This window comes from Camelus dromedarius, chromosome 13 (genome assembly GCF_036321535.1).
Source record: "Camelus dromedarius isolate mCamDro1 chromosome 13, mCamDro1.pat, whole genome shotgun sequence".
NCBI classification, from domain to species: Eukaryota; Metazoa; Chordata; class Mammalia; order Artiodactyla; family Camelidae; genus Camelus; species Camelus dromedarius.
Window position 1 is genome coordinate 29,797,193 of NC_087448.1, and position 18,610 is coordinate 29,815,802.

General features: G+C 33.6%; 1 protein-coding gene across 1 annotated transcript in view; it reads left to right on the forward strand.

Moving 5' to 3' along the window:
- Positions 1-18,610, forward strand: part of DACH1 (dachshund family transcription factor 1) — a 396,950-nt gene that overhangs the window by 164,379 nt on the left and 213,961 nt on the right. Inside the window, exon 2 of the mRNA XM_010978779.3 lies at positions 4,250-4,365. Coding sequence (XP_010977081.3) covers positions 4,250-4,365 — 116 coding nt within the window. The remainder of the gene's footprint in view (positions 1-4,249; positions 4,366-18,610) is intronic.

Sequence of the window (18,610 nt, forward strand, 5' to 3'; positions counted from 1 at the left end):
CTCTTTTAGTGCAGATGGTTGAAAATACTGAAGGTTGCACTGTGGCTTCTGTGTGAAGCTGGCAAAAACAATTACTAAAGTCATAAATTTTGATTTCATTCGAGCTATTAAGGGTAATAATTTATTTAAGTGAGGTCTTCTGCTTTGATTAGAACTGAGAGTTCAGCTGCTCTGATCCTCTGGGGTAGAGCTGGATGACTGGTGTAGACCAGAAGGTTTGAAGTGGCTACTGTTGAGGCAATTGATCATTCCCCAAAGAAGTGTTTCGCTAATCGTTTCACATCTTCTTTTCAGTTAAGTTATTGTTTTTCTTTCCAAGAGTAACTTATTTCTAGCAAAGCAAACCAATCCACTTAAAAAAAATCCTGATTTAATCAGGCATTTAGGGAAGTTAGATAGCTTGATCAAGTCTATACCTTCTAGTAAATTAGTAAAGCCAGTGTTTAGAGCTAGATCTGTCAAGATCATAAAGCTAGTGCTTCTGGGCACTGCCCTGTGTGTGTTTTCCTGGAAGTCTCCTAAAGCTTTGCTGAAAGTAATTGAAATATTCAAGTATTTTACAATTGGGTTGGAGTCCTACATCTTCTAGAGTCAAACTCTCTAGCAGTTAGTGACCAAGACTAAACACCAACCCTGTCAATAAGAGGAACTAACTGTAGGTCTTGGAGGGTAGAGGAACATCTTGTTAATAAATTATGTTGTAACTTCCCCTCAACCAAGTAGTCTTGTATAATTTCAAGGAGAGGTTCCCTCCTGTTCTTAGACAAAAGGATAAGTGACTTGCCTTGCCTTCCGAATCTTTCCTTCCAGTTTCCTCCATTCTTTGCATAGCTATCTCAAGACTCTGCTCTCCCCTAATTGTAAAGTAATCCCCAGTAGGGTGTGAGTTGATGGCTTTAGGTGTTAACCGCCACCAAGGGTATTTGCATTTTAATGGAAGGCTTTAAAAGATCTTAAAGCTTCAAGACTAAAAGCAGTGAATCTCTATTGGTTGAATTGGAGGCTATGTGATAGATTGGGCAGGAGATATATGGGGTGAAAAGAGCCCACTGGGTCTATTCTAATCACAGTGTGAAATAAAAGTGTCCCTACTCAGTGGCGTGACTTCTACCTCCAGAGTGAGGGCTGTGAGGACAGCTCCTGTGGCCTGAATAATAAAGTGCTGCTAAACAGTTTCATTCTTTTAAAGCCAAACAAATTAAAGGACTAAAACTTTCCAACCTTAACTTCCTTTTCCTTTCCCAAGTTCTCCATGGCATCTTGCCTGAGATCCCCCAACACTTCTTTTCCTCTGAGCTTCAGAGTAAATTTAGTATCTTTAGACTCAGAATCCCAGACTTTTTTACATCTCTTTTTTCATTTTCTGGAAACATAGAGACTCCTGGAATCGATGAGGAATTTGGGGGAAGACTTAATACTTTAGGTTAAAATTTATTTAAATACATACAGTGACCCAGGCACTGAGCTAAGCTTTAAGGAAAAAAAGACATATTTTACACACTTTCTGCCATACAGACTTGGGAGTGAAACAAATAAACAGATTACTACAGCCAGTGCAGAAAGGGCTTTAATAGAGTTATTCAAGATAAGCTATCACAGTGCCTAGAAGGAATGCTCCCTAGAAGTTGTTAGTAAGAAGGATGACTAAGATTTAGCCAAGTGAAATGGGGATTAGGATGGGCTGATGTAGTAAGAGGCTTTGATGGCCAATGAGGCCAATTATATGGAGGAAGTGTAATAGGAAACTAAAGCAACATGGGACACTGTTACGAAATTCACTAGGGCCAAATAGAAGCCATTCACGTGAGAATAAAAGGATGAGATTGGAAAAACAGGCAGGGGCCAAGTATTGGAAGGCCTTGGTACCATGCTAAAGAGTGGCAGTGCTGTAGGAAACTATTGAGATCTTTAAGCATTTGGAAAACACGATCACATTCACATTTTAGAAAAATCCTTCTAAAATCAGTATGGAGAGTTATCTACACTCCAGATTGGGACAAAGCCGCAGGTAGGTCTTGGAAGAGCTATAGTAGTAGATCAAATAAGAAATGAGGAATTGCTCTGGAATATAGGAGTCGGGATGGAGAGAATGGATTAGAGAGATATCTCCATTGGGATGATGTTTGAGTAGGCAAAGGAAGGGAGAAACCACAGCTGAGTCCTGGATTGTTGGCTTAGTCAATTAGGTGCCATTTTGCTAACCCAAGGGAAAATAGGTCTTAACAGAGGAGATGCTGAGTTCAGATTTGCACAAGCTGAGTCTTAGGTTATTACAGAACAACCAAGCAGGGATTTCCAGTAGACAGACATTAATCTGTCTGAATCCCAGGAGGAAGATTTAGGCTGTAGGTAATATATTTAGTTGTTATTACTTAACATCTCAGCAATGTTAATAAAAAGACATCATTCAGGGAGAAGGGAGAAGATCAGAGGGCTGTTGATGGACTCTAAGCAAATGACAGGAGTTAAGGAATCAGCTGAGGATGAAAAGTAATACTGAAGAGTAAGAGGAAGTATCCAGAGAGATGCTTCGGGATACGCAGGACAGTGTATTTACTGGTCAGCAAAAGAAACAAATGCACAGTCTACTTGCTCTTGGTTTGGAGTCCTCCAGGATCTGGCCCTAGGCAGTAAGTCTAGCAGCATTGATTTCTACACCGCATTTTATTTGACCTGTTTCAACCCATTGGACGCAATCCTGTACATCTATACATTTTCATGTTTCCATTTCTTTCTCATTTTCTCACTAAGTGTATGTTCTTCCTTTTTTTTTTTTTTTTCCTCCATGTTCAACTCATCCCTCAGCATTCTTTTCTAATGCTCCCAGTGCCATGAAATCTTACTTCCTCTCCCTCAAGTCTAACTTCCCATTAGTGGTCAGATGGCAACTTGCTTTGGACACAGCACATTCTAATTTGCACCATAGTCCTCTATACACCAGATATGTCTCTCTTGGCAAGAGTATAAGCTCCTGGAGACTTAGAACCTAATCCTTCCAAATTGGCCTCCTCCGTGCACTGCTTTGCTTACTAATATTTGTTAAATGACTGCATATATTACTTATATAAATAATAGAGATAGGATCTTTGAATCTTTTGATGAGGCAAAGGATCTTAGCTGAGGCTGACGTGGAAATGCTAACTTATGAAAGATATATCTGGAGGTTTTGATACACATATTGGCTGGATAAATGATGGGAAAGCATTTCATAAAAGTCCATTCATGATGCAGAGGCAAAAAGTGGAAACATAACGCTAATTACGTTTGTTTCCAAACTGGCTCATATTATATTCTTCATGTTATTTTTATACAAGAATAGTGACTACCTGTCTCCCTTTCACCTTCTGCTTTTATAATTTTAAAAATTATTCTTGGACAATAGGCAAGCAAAGGAGAAGTACTGCTAACGCACAAACGTAAAGTATTTTTATTTACCCTAAAGGCAGCTATGAGAGACGATACTGGCAATTTCTTAGCGACGTCCTACAAATAATCCTAAGCCTTTCCAATTTATTTTAGTATATTTAAGCTAAGGCAACCTAGTGGGGCTGTTCATTTAAATAGAATAAGGGTTAAATGATAACTTGACTTATCTTTTAAACGACAAAAAATAAAGAAATTGCAAGACCTTTTCACACATTAGATATGTATTGTCATTTATCATCTAGATATCAGGCTAGCAGTGCGAAGTAATAAAACATATCATCGAAAAATGTGCTATGGGTCTGAATCACTCTTTCATTCCACCTCCCAGCTAACTGTAGTATTAAATCAAACAAGCAGAACATTTCCTTAGGCAGCCATTGCCTTTTAATTTCCTGAAGAACCTTAAAATATCATTCATTACAAGTACTACACATATTTGGTTTTTAAAAGTCTCATAAATCAATAGCAGGCTGACTGTAATAATTATTACAAGTTAGTGCATAATTTTCGTGCTGAAGGCTGCATGCAGAACTTTAGCATATGCAAACGAGGCAATTCAAACTGTGTATAGATATTAATATGAAGAAGCAGGTAACGAGGTGCAGGCTATGAATTATGCATCAGGAGTGGCTGATCTTCAATGAGGAAAATGAATTCAGCATGTAATCTAATTAGTGATGGAAGTCTATTACATCTAACTGCAAAAGCAACTGTCCTTGAAACAAATTTATTTACAGTCCATGTTACCACTTGAAACAACTTTGAAATGATGTGTAAGACAACAGCTTAATTGTAAAAAATTTTTTTTGTTTGTTTATTTCAGTTCTAGACCTGGAAGGCCTCCTAAGAGGACTCAAAGTGTCACCTCCCCAGAGAACTCTCATATCATGCCACATTCTGTCCCGGGCCTTATGTCTCCTGGGATGATCCCACCAACAGGTAAGAGTGCTACCTATTTATGCTGAAAATATTAAAAAAATCAGCCAATGTCATAGCTTTTATATATACCTGTGCTTACATGGATATTTACATTCATCAGTTATGTTTTGTGTATACTAAGATAATGTTTCTGATGAGAAGTTATTTCAGAACTGCATTATGATTACCATCATTTATTTATGGGAAATAAAACAAAAGAAGTTTAATTGACCACAGTGCTAGAAATTATTCTAATTCATCCTCTTGCTAATAGCAAACAACAAATTATTATCTCTGTTTTCTTGGTAGGGAATTGAGGCAGATTCAATGACTTTCCTACGGTCAATCAGCAGGTCATTGGTCACTGTCAGTGATTCAAACCCAGGTCTCTGGAGTCTAAGCTTATTTTTGAATCCATAAGAGCTCCAAAATAGATTGAAATGCTTTCAAACAAAAGACCATCATGATGTCAAATAGAAATATCTTCTATTTTTCTTAAACTATTTCTATTAGAAACATTTGAAAGATGTTTATTACTAGAATTTTGAAAAAGTACCAGTAAAAGTATAGTCAACAACCTAAGCTTCATACCATAAAAACTTTAGTAATGTGCTGCATGCAAAAATAACTCACTTGATTTTCACCAACTGAATGTGTCCACTAATTATTTCATTTACTCTCATACACATTTGCCTACTTTCCAGGTTTCATCCAGACCCATGAGCAAATTTAAATTACAATAATAATTATATTATTATTTGATAACATATAATATTTGTATTAATTCTTGCCGTCATGAAAGCTTATTGAGGAGATATACATATTAACATGTAATTGACATGTAATATGACTGAAACAGCAAAGATAATCTGGCAAGATCAGGAGACAATCTTCATTTTTTCCTCTGAATTCCCATATCAATGGAAATTGTCTTTCTCTAGGCTGTGATATAACCATGGGTGTCTTATTTCATATTCCATACTTGGTTGAAGGCTCTTTGGAAGCCATGATTCACCTTTATTTTTGCAGGAGAATCGAGACAATTTGTTCACCTTTGTGAACCTTTATCAAGCATTCAGTGAGTTGAATTTGAAGTTATCTGTTCATTTTGCAATATTTAACTTTTCTCCAGTAAGGTACCAAAGGTTCTTCAAAGTGAGTAACTTACATTCCAAAGAAGAGTTGTATTTTTATGCTCACTTTTGCAGATGAAAAATTGAGCAACAGAAAAAATGAACTTAATAGTTGAAAACAACCCAAATACAGAGCAGGTGTCATCATTTCATTCGTTTTGTCATGCTTCTCAAGTAGCTGAACCCCATTGCCTAAAATTCTAATTTCCAATTTGACATTTAGAAAAGTATGTAACACTTTGTCAAGTCTTAACTGTTTTTATTTAACTAGATAAAATTTCCTGATTTGTAAATTTGTAGGGTTTTTGGTTCTACACAGGCAGAATGGAAAGAGAATCTTAACTTTTCATGTTTTATGATTGGAAGACTCAAGTGTACTAGAAGAAAGACTTAAGAGTCCTCAACGTCTCAAAAAACTGTGTCTGGGGGTTTTGAAAACAATCATTTTAATAATCTTTACTTTGTATTTGATAAGTTTGTGTTAACTCTCACTAATCACAGTTATGTTTTGGGTGAACAGTATTCGAGATTGATTTTATATTAAAATAGGGAAGATCTGGCTCCAAATTGCCTGCCAACATTTTAAGATCAAAACATTAAATACTTCATTACCAAAGCGATGTTGAGATAAGATGATGTCATCAGACTCTAAGTGTAGCAACACCTCACATAATTAAGACCATCAAGTATATTTGGGGTAAATGAAGTTTCTAAACAACTGAAAATCATAAGCCAAAACTCAAAATCAAAATATGAAGCCATTTTTGATAGATCTCTTTCTGAAATGTCTTACACACTTCCCTGGCGTGGTGAACAGAGATAATGAAGTAATTTAAAGTTGATGCATCATTATGGTCATTCATTTTTGAAGCAGGACCACTTCATGTATTTTAACTGCTGTGCTATCTCCTCAGACATGCTTTTTTAACTTCCATTCTTCCTAGTATGTTGTACACCCAGAAACCAGAATTTCTCTCAAGCTTATTAAGCATTACACTGAAAAGACCTTAGGCAGTCATGTTCCAGAGAAGGATGAGGAAATGGAGACTCACCAGGAGAATAGACGATTTGAAGAAGTAGGTTCGATACTCCGTAGAGCCCAGTGAATGGCCTTAAAACAGGATGTGTGAGCTCACTGTTGCTTATTTTACTTACTTTCAATTTTTAGACATTGATCCAAAGATCTGAAGCTGCCAGAAATTTGGCTGTTGCACATGAATGAACTATCTTAACATATTCAATATGATTGCTCTTTTTACATACAATTTTTCTAGATGGAGAAGTTTATATTTTGGAGAATACAGAATAATATTTCCATCCCTTGGAGAATGTTATTTAGTATCTTAAAACATTCACTGGAAATTTAATGGCCTTAAAGAAATTTTATAGTTCTCAAAAGAGTGTACCACTTTTCTCCCAAGGAATACTTAATGTATTGGGGGAATATGATTCAATATGGATATACAGACTTTATGTCCCAGGACTTTACTTATATTGCTACTTTCTTTAAAAATAAAATGCTATTTTTTTCTTCAAGATGGGAAAGATGAAATGTGTTATTTTTTAAAGACAATAAAAAAGATATATATCAGTATTTTTGATGTTAAGCAAACTAGTTTGATGACATTTCTACTATGTTTTTGACCTGTGAGTTTGAAGTTAATTTTTTTTTTCCAGGAGTCTGTAACTATGTCAGTATAGTTGAAAGACTTGGAAATCATTTTCTAAAACTAACAAAATAAAAAATAAACAAACATATAGATATCATAAAGACAAAGGAAAAATAAAACAAATGGCCCCCAAATCTCCAGTCCTTTCTAAGATTTAAATTGTCAACTGCCGATAAACATTGACCTGTACTTTTGTACTCCAAGTATTACCATTTGAAAAGCCTAAAAGATGCACATTTACCTTCGAGGTTGTCAAAATTCGTCATGGGGGAAAAATACATTTATTTTGACAATTTATAAAAATCTGTCAATTTGTCTCTAATCATGCCTTCATTTTTCTTTTCAACAATTGAACATTGGAGTTAAGTCATAATCTTTCCTCAAGTCATCTGTTTCTCAGAAAAAAAATTTGATAATTTTCTTTTAAAGTGTCTTCCCACCCCTAGGATTATGTATTTAGGTATCTGTAATTAAAAAAAAAAAAAAAAAAAAGAAAAAGAAAAAACTTTTGAGATTGCTTATGGAGCTTTGTTTGCTATTTTAGTTGTTCAAGTGGGCTTCTGTGTAACCTTAGAAGAGGGCGTGGGCAGATGGTGATAATTTCCAAAATTTATGGTTGTCACTGGATGCCACAGCAACCAGAAGTGGAAGTTAATGAAAGAAAGAAAGCTCTTTGTAGAGTCTCACAGTGCAATACCTCCTGTAGGGCCCCCTACATTTATTTGGACTGAGCACATGTCATAAATCATTTTTGATAATAAATACCAGTTTGGAATAAATTCATCCTAGCAACAGAGTTCCAGTAACATTCATACTTTTTATAGAATCATGTGTATTTTACAATTAAGGAAAGGGTTATTTAGGAATTCTAAATACTCCCGTCTTGTGCCAGGAGTACAATTTAGACAGAATATTTGGCAAAATTCCTGATTTTATCTTTAGGGCAGAATACAAACTAGTTTTGAAATGCAATTTCCATATAAGTATTAAGAAGTAACTCAGTGAGTCCCAAAGATTTGCATTTAACATTAAAAGAAAAGTTATCCATTACCTGTTTTTTTTTTTTTTTTTCAGATATACTCAAACTAAATGAATGAAAGATTATAGTTTTGCTTCTTGGACACATCTTTTCTCTCACTGTGACTTTGTAGGCATATAATCAATATGCCTGCAGGATAAAAAAAGAAAGCAATTGTAAACACACATGAGCTATGCTTAAAAGATAGGAACTTATAAATGCAATTTGACCATTTTGAAAATAGTACTAGACCAGAGCAATATTAATCCAAAGTTAATTCCATTGAAACATTCTTATCTTAAAAAAAGATTATAGGAAAATATTCTCATATGGATTTATAATTCAAAAATGTATACTTTCAAAATTGATATTCTTTATTTTTCTAACTACATGTTATTGACTAACTGGCAACAACACCCAACTACCCATTTTTAGAATATCAGCATTTGTAATATTTAAAATTCACTAAGCATTTCAACTTCTAAGGAAAAAAAAATTTCTAGTGTGGAAATGTGCCTTGCATGCTGAGAAGTTTATTGCAATAAATGCATTGTACTCCCTGGGGAGACTCAAAAGTAAGGATAACAGAAAAATGCACCAGTGAAACAGCCACAAATGGATCGATCGTCTTCACTAATAAATTAAGCATCACAATCTATTGAATGCCTCACTCAAAGAGTAAATAGGATACAGACTATTTAAACCATTGTTGTTTATGTAGTGCATGTAGGTATGTATTTTCATACATTTATAGGTAGGGAACGTGTGTGAAGTTTAATTACTGGACATTTTGAAGGTAGTACATTGAGCCTATCAGTATTTCATGCACATTTCCCATTAAATTTTTCTTGAAGAGAAAAATAAAGAGATAAAGTAATCCATCTTCTTTCCATTTTTTTTGGAAGGCCAGCCAGGACACTAAACTTCATCATGTAATTTATTTAGTTTTAAAATTCGTATTGGGCACTGTATTAGTTTCCTGTGGCTGCTGTAACAAATTACCACATACTTGGTGACTAAAATAAACTGAAATTGATTCTCTCACAATTCTGGAGAGGTTCAACATCAGCACTGTTGGGTCAAATCAAAGTGACCACAGGGCCAGACTCCCTCTGTGGGCCTCAGGGGAGTATGTTTCCTTGCCTCTGAGCTTCTGGAGACTGCCAGTTTTCCTTGGTTTGTGGCTCTAATTTCTACCTTATCCTCTTTGTGTGTGTGTGTTTGTGTGTGTGTGTGTATATAAATATCCCTCTGACTCTTTTGCAAGGACACTTGCAATTGCATTTAAGGCCCATCAGTGAATCCAGGATAATCTCCCCATCTTGAAATCATTAACATAATCACAACTACAAAGACTCTTCTTCCAGTTAAAGTGGCATTCCCAGGTTCCCAGATTTAGCATGTGGGTATAACTTTGAGGATCATTATCAGCCTTCCACACCCAGAAAGCCACTGGTTGAGGTATTACGCGAGGCCCAAGTGTGGTGTGGAAGACACACATACCAACAGATTTTGGACATTTTTGTTTACGATGGTATCCCAGTATGTGGACGACTGCTTGCCACAATGCAGATATGCAAAGTAAGTATTTTTTCAGTGAGTATGGCTAACATATGTTTAGTAAAGGATTTCTGAGATAAATGATTGTGCCTCAGAGTTACAAATTTAAACAGTGGTGTTATAATGCAGCTTATAAAACCCTATTAAGCACAATTAGGCTCCAGATTAGAGACGCAGAGACTAGTGCCTAAAGAAGGTGTGCTAAGTTAATGGAAGGCACTGTTTATTTGTTTGTTTATGGATTTTGATGACTACATTTAAGCATTATCATCCACAATTGAAGAAATTTATATTTCCAGACTGATGCTCTAGAGAAGCAGTATCTACAGGAATAAAATGGCAACATAGAACATACTTGCCTTTGCAATTCCTCCACATCTATAGTGAACCCGTAGTACCATAATAAAGAACTAATTTAATACAAATATGAATAAAATGTAGCTCGTAATTTAACAGAATGTAAATATTGGTTTGTTATGAGCAACTAGATGATAAATATATTTACTTTATTAAATATGTAATATACATTATAATCAAATATTTCAGTCAAATCACAATATGCCCCAGGTCTGTTACTAGCATAGACATTCTTAAAAATCTTTTTTTCTCCCTGAGCTCTTACAGCAAAGATCTGTTATTTTAGATTTAATTAAGTAACCACATATTACTAGACTTCTGGACAGGCCTCTCATCTACTTAATTTAGAAGAAAATTACAGTCCTTTCTTCCCTAATTTGTTTCTCTCTTCCGAGTTCCTGTCGAGTTCTGTGGTCTCATATGCCTACATTGGGCCATAGTCAAGAGTTATAATCTACTTAAACTTCTCTCTCAGTAGATTTGCATTAATGAAGTTGCTAATATACTTAATTGACTAATTGCAAGGTATTATTGGCTTCTTTTTTAGTAATACGATGCCTCCTTTGACAGAAGTCTGTTTACATTAAGAAAAGCAAATCAGATTTTGAGTCGATTTTTGATTATGATGGTAAATGGTGTGTGGATTACCAGGCGCTTTGTAGATTAGCCATTTATTTGTGGGGTTCTCATACAATGTTCTAGTCCCTTGGTTGTACAATATGTCACATGTCATCTTTTAGTGCCTGCTCTAATTTCTTGACCAATAAGATGCACTATTACTTCCTTATTCCCTTCCCTAATCAAGGGAAGTGAGAAATAGGTTAAATAATGTTCATTCAGGACAAGCAACCAACATTACTATAGATATATTGTGAATATTCCTAAAGAAGTTGTAAAACAGAAGTCATACAAGAGAAACAGAATTCTTTGTTTAGTCTCCTTCTCAGTCTTTGATAGACTTTCCCCTCTGAGGCTAACTTCAAAGCTTCAACTTCTTCCCTTAATGAAGTGCTCCAACTTTGTTATTAAGGATTTAACCATATCATGTTGAAATTTTTAAATATTTTCTCATGCATTTGGGAGATATGTTTTACAACTTTATGCTCTTTTTTGTAAAGATGTAGAATTGCTAATTGCAAGTGTTGACAGGACCAAATGTTTCAAGTCAACTTGGCAAATGTAAGAAAAGTAGCAGTATTAAAAAACCTGCATTCAGTTTTCTAAAACATTTATTGCCCTAGTCATGAATGAACTTAAGATCCAATTTGAAAACATTCTACATGAAAAACACTGAAGGATTTTATTTGGTTATGCAATCATATAAATCAACGATGTGCTAATAAACCTGAACTTAATGGATACCAATATAAAACCCAGATAAAAAGAAACAACAATACAACTTTACTCTGCATTTCAGATGACACCTGGAATATTATGTTCAGTCATGGCACTGCAATTTTTAGCAGGACATTGACAGACTGTGAGCATTGAGAGAATAGCCTGGATGATAGGGATTTGGAAATGGTGGTGATGTTTAGTCTTAAGAAGACTTAAAGACTGTCTGAAAGTGGATGGCGGAGTAGATTCATACTGTGCTCTTCCAAGGACAGAAATCTAACTGATGAACAGTGATTACAGAGAGGTCTGCACTATCTTCTATGAGAGTCTTGCTACAGGGAGAACTAAGTATGGAGCTTATTACTTGTAAAACCTTAACTTTTCCTTCTGAAAGAAGGGTTCAAGAGCAAAGTGGAATGAAAACTTGTTAGCCATAGTACTTATACTTAATTACTGTTTATAGGCTATGTTGTTCATGATACAATAGTATAATAGTTTTAAAAAAATTCGTTCCTTCCCTGGCCATCAGTCATCCATTTCCTCTCTTAGTAATCACTGTTGCTAGGGAAATTTGAAGGTAATTTTTCATAGAAGGGAGGTAGATTGAATAAGATAATCTTGTTCCCTTCTAATTATAAAATTTGATGACTTTATTTTATTTTACCTGGAATTATTGTTCTAAACTTGGCATGGCGTCTTTCTGATTAAAGGGCATCTGTTCTTCAGGGTTTTATATGCTTATATTTGTTCATAGTTTTTGAGATAGTTTTTAAAAATTATTTTTTGAGATGAATGCTTCATATTTACAAGCTGTAATACTGTTTGTAACACTGGTTTTCATGATGGAATAGTTAACTCATAGGTAAGACTATGACAATGGCAGGCTAACAAATACTTTTTATCCAATTGAAAGAAATGTTTAAATGCTTTTTCCTCCTATGTTCTCTCTGCTTTTCTTTCATCAGGACTCCACAAAGTGGTCCATAGCTCTAAAATTAATAGATAGGAGGAAATGACACTCATTGGATGTTATATAAAATAGTACTTTTAGCTGTGGTAAGATCTGGAACAAAGGATGGAAAGAAATAGTATTATTTTAACCAATAAAGGTTATCAGAAATGATAGTAGAAAGACATGAACTCATAAAGGTATTTAAATGAAAGACCTTGAACTTTATATAAATTACTTTGATTTGACTCTCCACTTTAAAAAATTAGTCTCCAAGAAAAGTCAGTTCTTGAAATTCCTGAAAATCTTCCAAAGATCCAACTTTTAAAATGTGTAATAATTAAGCCAGTTGAATATTTTGATACTCTATTTCCTTCCTCTGTAAAAAAGAAACATTTTATTATATCAAAATTATTTTTCTCATTAAACTGCTGTGAATGTCAAATGACACAATTTATAACATCATTCTATAAATAATGAAGCTAGACAAAGATAAAGTATTATTATTGTAATTAAACAGGCTGATCCAAGTGTTACTGATTATTATTGCTAATTCTCTATGCTCACACCAATTCCATTTGCTTTAAGAAGAAAATTGATAACTTTAAAAATCATATAGCTTAGGTGTAGGAAGTCTTAGTTTTGCAAGTTACTCAAATTCAAATAAATGTGCCCTATAGGTATTCTTAATAAAGGTAGTTAACACTAAAATTTGATTATTACCTGTTTACTTTTCAATAAGTTCTTTTTATAAATTTTTGTTTGTGGACAGAATAAGTCTTACAGATATGAAATGTCATTGCTACTGTTATAATATATGTTCAAACTATCATATATTGCTTTTAGAAATATGCACACTGCAAATGGTAGTAGACCTTAAAAGTGAAGATGGCTTTTAATTGATTACAGCTGTATGCTGTGCTATTAATTGTTGGAAATGAACTGACATATACTGTAAAGCAAACAATAAGCCAGTTTTCAAAATGATAAAACTGTAACCTAATTTAATAAATTGAATCGGATTATGCAAACACTTTTGCACTTCATTAAGGAAGTAGTCAGTATAATTAATGTGGAAATATTTTATCATGCTCACTTGTTGATATATGGCTAAGAATACATGCAGTAGATTAAACCCTTTGCAGATCTACTTTTGTGCCATTTCAGATTTTAACTAAAGCTACCATAAGCTGTATTCTTAGATAAGACCACAATGGATTTGATTCTTTTATCTCTGCTGATTTTAGTATATAATGAGTAGGTTATGATTTTCTTTAACGTTCATTTTCTTAAACATTAAAAAAATTGAAGTATAGTTGATTTACAATGTTACATTTGGTTCTGGTGTGCAACATAATGATTCCAGTTACACACACACACACACACACACGCACATATGCTCTTTTTCATACTGTTTTTCAGTGCAGGTTACTACAAGCCATTGAACACAGCTTCCTATACTATACAGTAGGACCTTATGGTTTATCAGTTCTGGACATAGTAGTTTATATCTGCCAATCCCAAAGTTCCAATTTATTCCCCCTGTCTTTTCTGCCCCTGGTAACCATAAGTTTGTTTTCTATGTATGTGAGTCTGTTTCTGTTTTGTAAATAAGTTCATTTGTGTCATTTTTTAGATTCCATATCTAAGTGGTATCATATGATACTTGTCTTTCTCTGTCTGACTTATTTCACTTAGTATGATCATCCCTAGGTCCATCCGTTTGCTGCAAATGGCATTATTTCATTCCTTTTTGTGGTTGACTAGTATTCCATTGTATATACATACACATTTTCTTTTTTCATTCATTCTGTTGATGGACACTTAGTTTGCTTCCATGCTTTGGCTATTGTATATACAATAGCTGCTATGAACATTGGAGTACATGTATCTTTTCCAATTAGATTTTTCTCTGGATATATGCCCAGAAGTAGGATTGCTGGATTATATGGTAACTCTGTCTCTAAGTTTTTAAGGAGCCTCCATACTGTCCACCATAGTGGCTGTACCAATTTACATTCCCACCAACAGTGTAGGAGGATTCCTTTTTCTCCACACCCTCTCCAGCATTTATAATTTGTAGACTTTAAAATGTTTTGTTTGTTTTTTTGGGGGGGAAGTAATTAGGTTTATGTATGTATGTATGTATGTATGTATGTATGTATGTATGTATGTAATGGAGATACAGGGGATTGAACCCAGGACCTCGAGCATGCTAAGCACATGCTCTACCACTAAGCTATACCCTCCCCACTGTAGACCTTTTAATGATGGCTATTCTGACTGGTGTGAGGTGATACCTCATTTAATGTTGATTTGCATTTCTTTAATAATTAGTGATGTTCAGCATCTTTCCTGTGCCTTTTGGCCATCCATATGTCTTCTTTGGAGAAATGTCTATTGAGATCTTCTGCCCATTTTTTGATTTTTCTTTTTGATATTGAGCTGTGAGAGCTGCTTATAAATTTTGGAAATTAATCCCTTATCAGTTGTATCATTTGCAAATATTTTCTCCCATCCCATAGACTGCCTTTTCATATTGTTTACAGTTTCCTTTGCTGTGCAAAATCACAAAAATGTTATATTTAAAAAGTTTAATTAGGTCTCATTTTAAAGTTTATGTCTTTTTTAAGCAATATGATATTGTGATGTGTCTCCTAACTTGGAACTGAAAAGTCTGGTTTTCATTCTCTTCCTTATCACTTCTAGCAACATGTCCTTGACCATCACTGTCTGCACTCACTTGTTCCATCATCACAGGGTAGATAATGTTACCTAAAATATTATTTTAGAGAAGGGGAAAAAAGCCAAGAGACTTGTTCAAAGTTTTACTATTATATGCTAGAGACAGTTTTCAATTCACATTTTCTGACTCCAATTTATTAGTTATTTTCCTACATCAAGCTGCCTTCTGAAATACTTACTTATCATCTACAAACCAACCGTCATAAGATCTGCCTTATCTCCTACTTGATAGGACTTTGAGAAGGACAGATGAGCTAATGTATCACAAAATGTTCTGCAAAGTCTTACATATAGCAAGATGTCATCTGATATTTAGTTTTATTACTATGATTCTCAAAAGAGGACTTTTGCCTTGTTTCAATTAGATTACCAGTTATTTATCTCTCAGTTTGAACTTATCAGTTCTGGGAATGATGAGTCCTTTCCTAGATTTATGGAATCAGATTATAATCACTTCCTCAGTTTTTTAAAAAATTGCTTTTGTATCTTGCAATTAACTTAAATAAAATATTTTCACCTGATACAATGCCCTTCTCATGTCACTGATTACTTTTTGATCATCATGATATATAGAATTTTATGATTCATATTTAATTCACAGAAATGTCTCCTCACATCAAATCCTTTGATGGAATATCATCCCATCAAACATATTTTCATTAGTTTTCCTTTAAGAAATGCAAATATATGTGGAGAGACTATTTTTCTAAATATGTATTTTCTAATGACTTGAGTTTGCCTCCTGGGATATAAGGATATGACTTAAAGAAACAGGGTTGAGTTTTTAAACATTAAAAGTGTTGTAAGACTCTATCTATTCCAAAGGGCAATGAAATTATAAATTGCTATTTTGGGTTAAACTTTCAAATATGATGCTATGTCATCAAGACTCTCTTTAAACATGTATAAGACTTAATATTAAAGAAAAAGTGTTTAAATCCCTCTAGAAACACGTTATTCCCTATTTTTGAACTATTCTTTTCCCTGTTAAAGCAAACTATTTTCCAAATGTGAAAATGTAGGAGTCTGCTCTCCTATTTGGATACCTTTAACTCCTCTACTAAAGCAGGAAACGCCTTTTGTATTATTTATTATCTTGTATTGCTTAATGAAATCCTTCTAGGGGATTATATTAGGGTGAAAACATTTAAGAAGAATTACAAGGGACCATGTTAATTCAAATGAATAGAAATGCAAGGATCTCTAAATTCCAAGAAAATTAATCTCTTGCTATTTCAATATAACAATATTTTGAAGTTATTTGAGCATGAGATTCATCTCATCACACCTAACCTTTAAGTTACTTATTGAATAAATTACATTTAAGGATACCATTCCAAGGAGAACCCGTTACCATATGACCTGTCCATATGAGTTGTCTTTTTGATTTATAATGGCAATTGCTTTCTCGGCATGGATTTCATGACATAATAATATTCTATGAATTTTTGAAATTACAGTGAGTTTCACATCAATCATCTATAATAAAATGCTATATGTATCAATGAGAGAGGACTACTGGAAGGTAGACATTTTAGAAATATGCACTTCTCCCAAATACCAATATTGCTATTTTAATGAAATGAGCAGATTGCTTTTTTTTGATATTCTTCAAATTGATCATAAAAATGGTCAGTATCATCGCTCCCATTAGCGCACTATTCCATATTATTAACAGTAATCTTTATTTTCCTTGAAAGTGTTAACTGTCCAGCTAATTTTGCCTAGACCACTGTTGTTCTTGGCCTGAATTCAAGAAAATATATTGCTTCTGGGGTTCTTAGGCATTAATGTCTTAAATTTCAGGATTATAGTTAAACATGTGTGACATGGGCTACCATTGTCTGTCTGTATTTCTTTTTTTTTTATACGAATCAGAGATATTTAAAGTGAGGATCTTATCTATGTAAAGAATTGAGTGTGCTGCTGTTTTATTTCTTCACTTTCTCTTCACAAAATATTATTAGGGGGCGAGGATATACCTCAGTGGTAGAGTGCATGCCTAATGTGCCCGAGGTCCTGGGTTCGATCCCCAGTACCTCCACTAATAAATAAATAAACCCAAAATAGTTTAAAAATATTATTAAAGATACCTTGAGTTCATGGTCTTTCATGAGTAAATATTTATTCTGTTCTATATGGGAAAAAATCTGTACCTAGAATTTTCCATCAGCAGCTGCTTCTCTTTAAACTTAATCTCACTTAGTTTTGGTCCTGAAATGCCATGTTAACTAATATGTGTGATTCTTCATTATTTTTACATATCTTTTATGTCATCCTTTCATTAATAATCATTATATTTTCGACTAATTTTTTATTTCCTCTATAAGTTAGTATGGATTTCTTAAATGCAATGTGCATTTCTTAAGTAACATATTTGGAAATCCTATTAATACATTCAAAGGGAGCTTTCCTTTTTAGAAAACACTCAACCTTTTTAAAATTTATTATCTTAGTTATGTCGCTTAGAAGAATCATGGTCATATTAGAGACCTAAAACACAAAAAGAGAATCTTTTTGTAAGTGGAAATATTTGAGATTTGCTTCAGAACTGTTGCTTGAATTAATCTACATGTACTTCTTGTATGTCTTTTTTATAGATATTCTTGCTGTTATATTGTATATTTACTGTAAAACATTGTCTATATATACTATTCAATGTAAAGAAACAAAACCAACTTATCAGATACATGTACATTTTACTGAAATTTTGTAAGCACTTTTATACATAGAATAAATAGTCTATATTTTTTGCCACTCTGTCTTCAGTTGCTGCCATGGTATCTATTCAAAGCATTGTTAAATTAAAAAATGATTTACACCAGAAGCTAATGCAACATTGTAAATCAACTACACTTCAATTTAAAATGATTTAATCAATCAATATATTTAATTGATTAAAATAAGGGGGAATGAGAACATTTATTGAGCAACTACTACATGGTAGGAAATTTGTTAATAGCTAAAGATTAATTTATTTCTCAGCTCAAACTAAGAAGGAGGTATTGTTTATCCCTTTACATACAACTAAACAAAGGCTCAAATAGTTTAAATAACTTGCTCAAATTGAAGAGAAGAGTTCACTTGGGGACTGAACTCAGGGATGGATAATTAATTATAAACCCTGTACCTCTCATTCCAAAGAATGCATTAATCTCTTCAGATACCATTAATATTTTAAATAGAATTGAAACAGGATGAATTAAAATAAATTTTCTTTTTAAAGAATTGAGTCAAATCTTTAAAGAATACTTCAAATTTTCATTAACATAACTTGAAAAACAACACAACTTCATGTATTGGACAGATAAATCAGATTCTTGTAGGCATTCTAAATGTTAGTTTAATACGGGGTGGGAGCTATTTTAAAATAGTTATATTTTAAAGAGTTGAGCTGTTCAGTGCTTTGGTTAGAAGGCTTAGTACAGAGGCAGCAAAAAGATAGAGTGAGGGGTGTTAAAATTATGTTTCAGAATTTTCATAATCAAACTTAATT